At 42.0% G+C, this 12,388-nt stretch overlaps 1 protein-coding gene across 1 annotated transcript; it reads left to right on the top strand.

Moving 5' to 3' along the window:
• The first annotated feature begins 3,687 nt into the window (after positions 1-3,687).
• Positions 3,688-8,556, top strand: LOC129859052 (SH2 domain-containing protein 1B2-like). Its single transcript, XM_055928389.1, has 3 exons — positions 3,688-4,568; positions 5,209-5,272; positions 5,496-8,556. Exons 1-3 carry the CDS (start codon positions 4,429-4,431, stop codon positions 5,670-5,672), a joined length of 381 nt encoding a protein of 126 aa, XP_055784364.1. The 5' UTR covers positions 3,688-4,428; the 3' UTR covers positions 5,673-8,556.
• Positions 8,557-12,388: the final 3,832 nt, after the last annotated feature.

Below are 12,388 nucleotides of genomic sequence, written 5' to 3'. Positions count from 1 at the left end.
ACACTGAACACCCCACATATCTACACACCCCACATATCTACACACCCTACATATCTACACACCCACTGACCTACACACCCCACTGACCTCCACACCCCACTGACCTCCACACCCCACTGACCTCCACACCCCACTGACCTCCACACCCCACTGACCTCCACACCCCACTTCTGACAGAGGAGAGTGATAGATGAAAGAGAGACAAAGTATTATTAACTTATTTCTACTTGATCCTATACTTTTGTGTCTTTGATAAGATTTAGTGCCAATTAACGCATTATTGAATTGTACTGCAAGGGGGGAGAAGAAAGTCACAAGACATGCCACTGATTATTATTACCCTCCCTTTCCTCCGTTTCCAATGAGTCACAATGGCTGCGTTTAGACAGGAAGCCCAATTGTGATCTTTTTTCCCACTAATTGGTCTTTTGACCAATCACATCAGATCTTTTCACGTCCAATATTTTTCAGAGCTGATCTGTTTGATCAAAAGACCAATTAGTTAAACAAATATCAGAATTAGACTACCTGTGTAAAAGTACCTCACTCTTTGTCTATCTCTCTCTCCTTCCTTGCCTCTACTTTACTCTCTATTTCCTCCATCCCTCTCTCCTCTGCTTCCCCCTCTATACTCGGTCCTCTCCATCCTACTCTCTGCCACTATGTACTCAATACCATCAGTCCCTACTCTCCCAAACATGTGAGGACCAGGGGACTTAGCTGGCCAGGCCAGCCCAGGCAGGAGTGCTCTCTGTGGGGCAGCTGTGTTCTGATGGGAGCCTCTCCTTCTGGAGCGCTATATCTGCAAGGATATTAATAGCATCAGAGATGTGGTCACACTAACCAGCCCTGCCTATACCCAGCACTGACACTAGTCACTGACTAAATGTAGAGTATGGATTTAAATACATGTCATTGACAGGCAGAGTACAGGGCAGAAGCTTCAAAGGCATCAAAAGTAACTAATCATAAGCTGTCCAACCCTAGTAGGGGTGTGTGCCCATTTCCTGGTTACCTCCTAATGTGCCATGCGGTAGGGCACGTATACTTCTACATTTATAATGTACAGTGCATTCGGAAAGTATTCAGACCCCTTCCCCTTTTCCACATTTTGTTATGTATGGACCTTGTGGAACGTCAAGTGATATGTATTTTCTCAGAGTTATGTTCAACAAGGGAGACAAAAAACTCACAACTAACTTAGTTGAATAGGTTCTAAACCAATTCAGAACTGGACTGGAGAGGCCATCCCACCTCTCCAGTCTTTCCAGAAGGACATCATGGTCAACAGTGTCGAATGCAACAGTGCAGCCCTTAAATCCAAGAGTACAAGGACAGAGAGCTGTTTTGGCATCTATGTTGGTTCTAAATTAATTTGCCACTTTAACTAACTATGTACTGTGGTGGGCAAGGAAACCAGATTGGAATTTTTCAAAAATGCAGTTGGCTCTTAAAAAGTCTCTTCTGACTGTATAAAAGAGTTATTTTATGTAGCTACTACATACCGTATACTGTAAACTATCTCCTGCTGTTTCCTATTTATAGTTGATAAAAAGATGAAAAGGTGAAATATGAAACACACACACGACAAACGAGGAATAAGGTCATGGGAGAGACAAAAAGTGAGTAAAAAACACCATAAATATGTTTAGAATTACAAATGAACTTTCTTCTGTCGATTCTTGTTTTTTTAATGTCACAATTCCAACCCTCCTCCTTTATCCGGGCTTGGGACCGGCAAAAGTGACCCAAAAGAGACACTCTGGCGGAGTTACTTCGTTTTTAATAAAACATTTTAATTAAATTAAATGTTTTGTTTTTTAGTTCATTCTTGTGGAGTGATTTATTTTAGACAAAGACCGTTTCACATTTACATCCCGCCAGGGCGGGGTCAGCCAGCGGCGGCTTCCCGCATGCGCGATTCATTTACAGTCTGGACGAGGAGGGGTGAACATCTCCTGCTCTGACGGCAGCTGGGAGGGACTGCTGCGCGAGGACAGGGAGTCGGCCTGTGAGTGCTTTGGGACAGGGGTGGGGCCCATGGCAGCACCCGCTGCTCATTGAGAAGAGTAAGAACGATATGTGCTTTCACGTCAGAGTCTCCAATAACACCAGAAAAAGTTGCTAGATTTGTCGCTAGACGTTGTTTTTTTTTGTCGCTAGAGGGGTCTGAATACTCGCTAAATATAGCGACAAAGTCGCTAAGTTGGCAACACTGGTTCTATGGAGAGTGGCTAGCAGTAAAGGCACTAACCCACCTTTTCTACAAAGCGTCACGCGTTGCCTAGTAACTAACAGAAGGGTATAGTTTGACACATCTGGCTCCAGACAGTTTTTCCAGGTTTTCCGTGACTCCTTTGTCCATTTGTTACCCATAGGTAAGCAGTTCATAGATTGTACGATATAAAACACAGTCTTGACTTCTTTAGCATATCCCATATCAGTGCTCATAATGTCCACTTCAAAAATAAATTCTTGCCTGCTTGAACCAGAGCAAGAAATGGAACTGCGAGCATGCCACGAAGCTCAGACAATGTAGGTCAGCCCAGGGAAGCTTCTCGACAGAATGGGAAAACAGGCTTACACCTATAGTGCCTTCAGAAAGTATTCATACCGACTTATTCCACATTTTGTTGTGTTACAGTCTGAATTCAAAACGGATTAAATAGATTTTTCCTCTCACCCATCTACACAATACCCAAAATGACACATTTTTGAAAATGTATTGAAAATGAAGTACAGAAATATCTAACTTACATAATTCACAACCCTGAGTCAATACTTTGAAGAAGCACCTTTCATAGCGATTACAGCTGTGAGTCTTTCTGGGTAAATCATAAGAGCTTTCCACAACTGGATTGTACAACATTTGCCCATTATTCTTTTCTAAATTATTCAAGCTCTGTCAAATTGGTTGTTGATCATTGCTAGACAACCATTGTCAGGTCTTGCCATAGATTTTCAAGTAGATTTAAGTCAAAACTGTAACTCGGCCACTCAGGAACCATCACTGTCTTCTTGGTAAGCAACTCCAGTGTAGATTTGGCCTTGGGTTTTAGGTTATTGTCCTGCTGAAAGGTGAATTAATTTCCCAGTGTCTGGTGGAAAACAGACTGAACCAGGTTTTCCTCTAGGATTTTGCCTGTGCCATTCCGTTTCTTTTTTATCCTGAAAAATTCACCAGTCCTTAACGATGACAAGCAGGGATTGGCACCTCTTCGATGATATTGGGGTCAGGAAGTTGAAGCAGAGTCTTTCTCTTGACTAAGTGGCACAGGTGCTGGACCAATCCCTGCCCTCGACACTTATAATGGTGGACCAGCTCCTCTAATGTCTTAAAGAACTTCTCCTCTACACCAGGTGTTGTCTACACACACATACAAACACAGACCATCAGAAACACACACAGACCATCAGAAACACACAGACACACACAGACCATCAGAAACAGACAGACGACGCTGGGCCAATTGTTCGCAGCCCCATGGGCCTCCCGGTCGCAGCCGGCTGCGGCAGAGCCTTGGCTTGAACCCAGAATCTCTGGGCGCCACCCGGGAGGCCATGGTAACTACCCCACCGGGGGGGTCAACAGGAGGTCAACACCCTGCTTCTTCACTCCTTTCTTCTTGTTGTAGGATGCTTCTTCTCTTCCTTTCTTATCTTTCTCTCTTCTCCCTCTGTTCTCTCTCCTCTGGCTTGAACCCAGAATGGGTTCCAGGGGCTTGAACCCAGAACCTCTGGGCGACTCCTGCGATGCAGTGCCTTAGACCACTGCGCCACCCGGGAGGCCAATTTTTTAAATAAAAATCTACATTTAATCCATTTTAAACTCAGGCTGTAACACAACAAAATGTGGAAGAAGTCTTAACTGTGAATACTTTCTGAAGGCACTTTACATGAAGACTTGAAGTTTGTCACTGTCTTTCTCTCAATAGCTAATCTGTTTAGGACCCACCAATCTCTCTCTCCCCCTCTCTCTCTCTCTCTCTCTATCACACACACACATTTCCTGTAATCTTGTGGCCGGAGAGGTGTCTTTGAGATATTCAACCTTTGAAGATAATTACATTCTGCCTGTATGTCTGCTCACCTCACTGCTGCAGTGGGCTCTCTGTCTATGTGTCGGTCTCTGCTCTCAATGCAGATAATGGAGGGATTGGTTGATTGATTGATCGCAGGGATCATCTATCAGAGAGTAACTTTACCAATGCTAGCCTCTCTCTGAGGTGAGGAGAGAAAGAACACAGGGAGAGGAGAGGGCAGGTGGAGAGGAGTTAAAGAGGAGAGAGGTCTGGGGTGAGGAGAGAGAGAACAGAGGGAGAGGAGAGAAAGAGAAGAAAGGACGAGAAGAAGCATCCTACAACAAGAAGAGAGGAGTGAAGAAGCAGGGTGTTGACCTCCTGTTGACCCCCCGGTGGGGTAGTTACCATGGCGACGGCTCTAGTGGTGTACCACGGTGCAATCAGTAAATTGGAGTGTGAGGATCGGCTTGGGAAGAACGGGAAGAACGGAGCCTACCTCATCAGAGACAGCGAAACTATCCAAGCAGCCATGTGTCTGTGTGTCTAGTAAGTATTACACTCTTTGTTCTTTTTTTTTGTTGAAATGTAGGAAGTTGAATGTACACCAATCCATCCTCCAAGTATTTTATAAATGCTTTGTAGAATTCATCCTACCTTTTAATATTGTGGGGTGGTTTGGTGCTTTAGGGAACACTAGTCAGAACCAGTGCTTGACTTGGACTGAAATAGGTTCCAGTACTCATGTTGGATGGCGGTACTGTTTATCTTTAGGTGCAGGAGCTCCACAATACTTTTGAGCTAATATTCTATAAGAGGAACAGGAGCTCAAGCAGTAGAACATTTGGTACTCAGCTCCAGTGAGCTCCTGCCCAAGTCAAGAACTGGGGGTGGTGGGGGGAAATTCTCCCCGCTCTGCTGATGACTCATACAGGAGTAATACAGGGCTAGTGCACTAATTTGGTGGGGGGAAAACTAAATGTATAAAAATATTTATATATTAATTATTATTTTGTGATTTATCAAGGGGTGCTCAGCACCCTCAACACCCCAACTTCCTACGGCTATGCTTGTGTGTATCACCCCATCACCATCACCATACATGAAGTTCCCTCTCAGGAAATAAAAGTAACGAAGTTATTCAGTTCCCTCTCTGTCCTCCTCTTCTGTGTGTGTTGTGTTTCTGCAGTAGACAGAAGGTGGTGTATACCTACAGGATTCTCCAGAACAACATTGGAAACTACACCCTGCAGGTACACCCTGTGTGTCTATTTCTATTTACTGTTGGTTAAGGGCTTGTAAATAAGCATTTCACGAGAAGGTCTACACCTGTTGTATTCAGCGAATGTGACAAATACAATTAGATTTGTTTCTGATGGTCTGTGTGTGTGTGTGTTTCTGATAGTCTGTGTGTTTCTGATGGTCTGTGTGTGTGTCTGTGTGTTTCTGATGGTCTGTGTTTGTATGTGTGTGTAGACAACACCTGGTGTAGAGGAGAAGTTCTTTAAGACATTAGAGGAGCTGGTCCACCATTATAAGTGTCGAGGGCAGGGATTGGTCCAGCACCTGTGCCACTTAGTCAAGAGAAAGACTCTGCTTCAACTTCCTGACCCCAATATCATCGAAGAGGTGCCTGATTATGAGAGTAGGTAACACACCTCGACACACAAACAGTTTGTCTCTCCATCTGTTAGTTTCAGTTCCATCTCTCAGTGTTCCGAGACCTTCATCAGAGCTGCTCAGACATACTGTCCAGACAGTTCACTATCCTTTATAACCTTCTCACTTGTGTCCTCTTACTCTCTCTCTCACGTCTAATTGTTGATGCATCAGACTACATCGAGGTCCTGCCCTCCTGATTCAGCAGCACACTCTGAACCCTGACCCCTGACCTGTGACATCATCTATTAGCCTGTGAGAGTCTGGGTGTGGTGCCATCAGATCAGGCTGTGCTTAGTAGTCATGATGCAATGGGTTGTTTTCTGTTCTGTGTGCCAGGGGTACTGAGGTTGTCAGAGAGAATAGTGTTTGTCTGTTTGTTGAAGTGGAAGTTTACGTCAATGACACATCAGAGAGGGGATTTGGGGACTAGGCCTGTGTTTGTGACTCAGTGTGTGAATCCTTCCCCCTCTCTCCATGATCTAAACTGGCCCACCACCAACAGTGAGGTTTTCCGCCTCTCTGTAGGCTGGGTCTGTCACATTACCTAGTGCTGGTAGAGTTGTTTTATTCATAATGGTTTGGGGTAGTAAGAAGTAATGGCATTCACACCTGACATAACAATGTTTATTTTTCTCTACACTCTATAGAAACATCCCATATAATTTACGGCTCATTCATCTCATGATTATGTTTTTGTCACTATGGCATTCTGAATACATAAAATCCCTTCAACCGAATGAACCATACACATACAAATAAAAGACAGTTATGTTTGCTAACCAGCTGACCCACGTGTTAGTGATCTACGAAGGGACTTTAGTCTTCCCTCTGCAGACGCCTTTTGCAGGTGCTTCACTCTCCACGCCAAGTAGCCACGCCCATCTTCTGCATTGTAATACTGGGCCTAGATAAAGACAGACAAAAAATAAACAAACCTTTTGTCCACCTGAAGCAAATTTGTTACTGCTGCATGTTAGAATCTGTAAGAAAAGTTGAACAGTTGCAGAGACTGTGTAACATTTAATGTTCCTCGGTCACCTTCACATACACAAAGCCGGATTGAGGAGGAGCATGTAAATAACAGCAGTGTTTTGTTAGACAGAGTTGCAACTTGAAAAGTGCTGTGTATTCCCTGCTCTCTCCTTGGCTTCGCTGCATTCTAGATTCCATAGCTAGTACAAGGCACACACGCCTAATAAAAGTAACGACTGCTGACACAGTTAACGACATCATAGCTACGCAGGCACACATCCATGACTGAATTCTCAGACCGAATGCAGGTTTGGGTTATCTTTTTAGCTAGCTTAGACGTGTGGCTTTGGTAGCCATCTAGCTAACGTTACTAGCTATCCAGCCATCTAGCTAAGCAGCCATCTATCTAGCCAAAGAAGCAACACTCACGTGGGCCAAAGTGGTGTATAGAATGAATGACTGACCTTAACTAGACTATACCCTGAATTTGGTTTGAGTATTCTAGCAAATATTTGTATAACTAACCCTCATTGTTCTATCTGTGATTCTAGTTTGCGAACGTTAACGTTAGCTAGCTACTATAAATGGCCATGCTAGCTAATATTAGCTATTAGCTAGGTAACATTAGCTAACTTCTGTAGCTAGCTAAGTTACCCTTGTAGCTAATGTTAGCTATTTGTTAGAGTAACATTACAAAACATTTGGTGTCGAATTGTCAAATGTTTATTGATTTATTCAACTGTGGTGATAAAAAAATAGGAATTTAGCCGCTTCAAGTACCTATCTTTGTATGTCCATTCTGTCAAACTGAGCTAAAATGATTAGCTAGCTAGCTAATGGTAGCGACGCTTTGAGAATGGCGCCAAGCCTGGCTTGGTTAAAAAAACAGCCTGTAGCGATCGATTGCTAGGTAATAATGAATATTTGGCTTGGAACTAGCTAATGATGAATGATAAGAAGGATACGTCAGTCTAAATGGTTGACTTAGTGTGGGGTTTTTATAAGGTTTTTTGACATGCTGAACTAACTATAAGCTAGTAGGGCTTCTTATGCATTAAAGTTTGAATTGCTGACTCTTGTGAACCTGCATTTTCCATTGGTCTCTACTCTTACCAGTGCTCTGTCTAACCATGAATGTCAGCCTGAAATGTGTGTGTGTTAGAGAGAGCGCTGTACTGCATGAAATATGTGTGTGTATGCAACAAATGTATCAGTAGTGTGGGCGCTGTACTATGTGGCCGAGACTGTGCTAATCTTAGAGAGACACAGGAGGGGGGTGAATCAGGAGACTGCTGACCAGACAATAACAGATAAACTATACACACGAAAAACATATGTGAGGTTCTGAGTCATGCACTATAACCCAATACTATAAACGTGATCAGCAACTATATTATATGTGATTGAATACAATAACAAATGTGATTTGATATTGACAAACTGTTTGGGCGCCTGGATGTCTGTGTGTGTGTGCTGGAAGTAACGGTTAGCTCAGATAAGGAGCTGGGAAGCTGTAGTTAGCCTTGAGCGAGAACAGAGGACATTGTATACAGGTGCAGATATCTCAGACAATGTTATAAAACTGTCTGACCCCAGTCTTTGGGGTGAAGGAGCGTAATCTACACAGCAACAGCGTCGGGACATCATATGCGCTAAGGGGCCAGGACTGGCTTAAGGCGCCAACATCAACGATAGGCTGGGTGAGTCTAAACCACGCCCAGTCTCTACTCTGACAGGCCGGCTCGGAAGTGGGAACTAACCTCTGTCGGAGTATAATATAATATCTTTGTCAGAAACAAATCAGTTCTCTGTCTTATCCTGCGTGATGAAACATTGAACCCGTATATACGGAAATTGTATTTGCCATTTATTAACTTTTGAATTAAACAATTATTTTAACCAAGTTCAGGTGTGCTATTGTTCCTATCTCAGTTGAACTTTCGCAACCCTAACATTAGGCCAAATATGAATTTCAAAACCATATTACTTACCTGAATGCAAAGACTACTTCTGTCAGTGTCAGCCTGAGTCGAATACGAGGAAGAAAATATAAATGGCGTCAAAATCTAAATTTAAACTGCTAATTTGTGGTCGGGATCACATTTACTCTAGAAATACTTATGAACACTATTCGAATTAACTCTTTGTTTAGCTTTGACTCTAGTGGTCACAATCAGTCACTTAATTAAAAAAAATTGTTAAAGCTACCCTTTTCGAGTCAAATAATAGTGACTATGCTGTAATGACTCTCCATAATTTGCTGTGTACACACAAACACCACTGGGCACACACTGGTTAAATCAACGTTGTTTCCACGTCATTTCAATGAACCAATGTGGAATAGATTGACGTCTATGCCCAGGGTGACAGCACATGCATGCACACGTTTGACTGGGATACTCAGTCTGGGTTTCACACACAAGCACACGCACACTCACCACCATTTGTTTTTGACACACTGCTGTTTCCACACCTCTCTGCAAGGTCCCTGCCGCAGATAGTGTGTTTCACTTTCAGCCAGCCTTACCTGAATCAAAGGACAGAAGGCCCTGCAAAATTCAATATGGACTATGAGTATGTGTAATAATTGCCAAGCCGATGTAAACTTGTATTTATACATCCACCATTTGCATTTCTCTTGCGATGCGGTTCACAGCAGCACTGACAGATCTGTTGACTTGACAACTGCGTCAGAGTTTTGAATGATCCTTCCCCCCTTTGGTTCAATGCTGACTGAAGACCTAGCTAGCCAGTAACTAGCTAACACCAGACACAGATGAAGACCTAGCTAGCCAGTAACTAGCTAACACCAGACACAGATGAAGACCTAGCTAGCCAGTAACTAGCTAACACCAGACACAGATGAAGACCTAGCTAGCCAGTAACTAGCTAACACCAGACACAGATGAAGACCTAGCTAGCCAGTAACTAGCTAACACCAGACACAGATGAAAGGGGAAACATATAAGTATCTTTGCCATAGTTGCATAGTGTAAACTTTTAATTATATTTGCTGACACTCTACAGTAAAACACCTTCTCTGATGTTGGTTACAAGGCGGTACGTATTAAATTGAGAGTTAAGGTGATGTCACCTTGTCCACTTAATAATGAATCCAAGTGTTTGACGTGGGGGAGGGGACCAGTAACTTTATGATCAAACTTGATCAATGTAGAAGCAACAGTCATTTTTCATACTTTGGTCGTCACATTTTGATCTGTTTTCCTTCAAATGTCATCGAATTTCATGATAACATGATTTTGACTGTTTATGACATTTAATAGAGATGTTTTCCTGTAAATGGTTTTTGAATGCCTGATGCTTGTCAGGCTGAACATACAGCTGCACTGAGAATAGAAACAGAAGGCAGAAGGCTGCTTGTGGTTTACTGACTCTACAATTCTGCCCAACCAAAGTTTCCACACACACACACACACACACACACACACTGGCTGTGTCTGAAATGCATAGTATATCTTGTGGACATATGCAGAGATTGCATCATCCCATGGACATATGCAGAGATTGCAATTTAAATTATTGCTATAGTGTTATTTGGATTGTAATTTGGATTAGTTCTGATATTTCTTGATTTCTTAAATGTTTTGACTATTTGTTTGAAATTCTACTGCAATGTTGAGGAGCTGGTAATTGAAGCATTTCGCTGCACCCTACCTGCTATAACATCTGCTTAACTGTGCATGCCATGATTGGTCTTGCTTACTACAAGTACATTCTATGTACTAATCATACTACATACTATTTAGAACCAACTGTTTAGTATAAATGTATGCAGTAAGCAACACATATCAACATATTAGGCTCACCCATACTTGTTGCTCGCCATTCCTTTCTTTTAGTACAGATTGTCCTCTTATCTAATTATCAGATGTCAAACTCACATGGATCTGAAAATATGCTTTTTCCCTTCAATAGTTTTCAGTCAATTCTACAAGATGAAAAGTAGAAATTATTATGACATCCTAGCATTTAAAGCATAGGCCTACTTAATTATAGACATTTCACATTTATATTTTCACAAAGCCAATCAGCCTACTATTTAGCTAGAACACAAGTACAGGTATTCCGACATGGCCACACACACACACACACACACACACACACACACACACACACACACACACACACACACACACACACACACACACACACACACACACACACACACACACACACACACACACACACACACACACACACACACACACACCTCACACACACACTTGGGTGCCTGACTTTGTCTGAAAGTAGGGGTGCAAAGTAATTAAGATGAAACATTTTGAGTACTAATGAAAAATTATATATATTTTTAGACCACAAGGCCCCCCAAAAATATGTGTGCATTTATTTATTATTTAGCAAATATTTGTCTTACTTTTGAACTCTGCATTGTTGGGAATAGGTTCCTAAATAAGCATTTCACTGTAAAGTCTACACTTGTTGTATTTGGCGTATGTAACCAATAACATTGGATTATTGGTCACTTGATCTAGTCCTATATTCCAACAGTGTGCAACAATGCTTAATTTATCATAACCATTACAGATAACAAAACATTATTGCTAAATTGCTCCATATACACTGAGTATACAAAACATTAAGGACACCTTCTCTTTCCATGACAGACTCACCAGGTGAATCCAGATGAAAGATATGAACCCTCATTGTTATCACTTGTTAAATCCACTTCAATCAGTGTAGATGAAGAGGGGGGGTACAGGTTAAAGAAGTATTTTTAAGACAAGTGAGACATGGATTGTGTGTGTGCAAGACAAAAGATTGAAGTGCCTTTGAACAGTGTGTATACTCAGTGTTATTTCAGTCAATAAAAAAACAAGTGCCATTTAGGATTGATTTATTGAAACCGTAATATCAACTGGTGATATTATATCGTGGAACACAATCTTGAAAAAGGCAGTAACCTCAGCAGTGGCGCTTGCTTGTAAAAGCATGTGGCTGTGCATAGGCATAGCTTTGTTTGGTTCATTTAGATGCTCTTATTTTCCAAGCCCTCATCACAGTCAAGAAAGACACACCTATTTTATAGTCAAAATACATAACAAGTGAAAAGTGATGCGCGTCTCGCGTATAGAACAGTTATTCTCAAAGAGTTATCGTTTGAAACGGCTCATTATGGCGGGTTTTCAGGGTTACAGAACACAATTGAGTGAGTGAGACAAGAAGGGGAAAGGGAATTTAGGGAGAAGAACTCCTTGATGCTTGGCTTATAGCTCCATATAGTTCCGCATTGACATGACTGGTTGACGGTAGGTGGGGTCGGTACATCCTGTGTAAAGACAAACTTCCTTTCCGGCTCATATGGGAGTTAATGGACTTCTACTTCATCACAATCCCGGATCCGGGAGCACCCCCATCAGTAAAAAAGCTGACTAGCATAGCCTAGCATAGCGTCACAAGTAAATACTAGCATCTAAATATCATTAAATCACAAGTCCAAGACACCAGATGAAAGTAACACATCTTGTGAATCCAGCCATCATTTCTGATTTTTAAAATGTTTTACAGGGAAGACACAATATGTAAATCTATTAGCTAACCACGATAGCAAAAGACACAACTTTTTTCCCCCACCCTTTTTTCCCTGCATAGGTAGCTATCACAATTTTGACCAAATAAAGATATAAATAGCCACTAACCAAGAAACAACTTCATCAGATGACAGTCTGATAACATATTTATTGTATAGCATATGT

This window comes from Salvelinus fontinalis, chromosome 7, assembly GCF_029448725.1.
Source record: "Salvelinus fontinalis isolate EN_2023a chromosome 7, ASM2944872v1, whole genome shotgun sequence".
Taxonomy (NCBI): Eukaryota; Metazoa; Chordata; class Actinopteri; order Salmoniformes; family Salmonidae; genus Salvelinus; species Salvelinus fontinalis.
This window is presented reverse-complemented; position numbering and strand designations above follow the sequence as displayed.

Coding starts and splice junctions, on each gene's coding strand:
- LOC129859052 (XM_055928389.1), top strand. CDS start 4,429: ATGGCGACGGCTCTAGTGGTGTACCACGGTGCAATCAGTAAATTGGAG. Junction 4,569..5,208: donor GCCATGTGTCTGTGTGTCTA/GTAAGTATTACA, acceptor GTGTTTCTGCAG/TAGACAGAAGGTGGTGTATA. Junction 5,273..5,495: donor TTGGAAACTACACCCTGCAG/GTACACCCTGTG, acceptor ATGTGTGTGTAG/ACAACACCTGGTGTAGAGGA.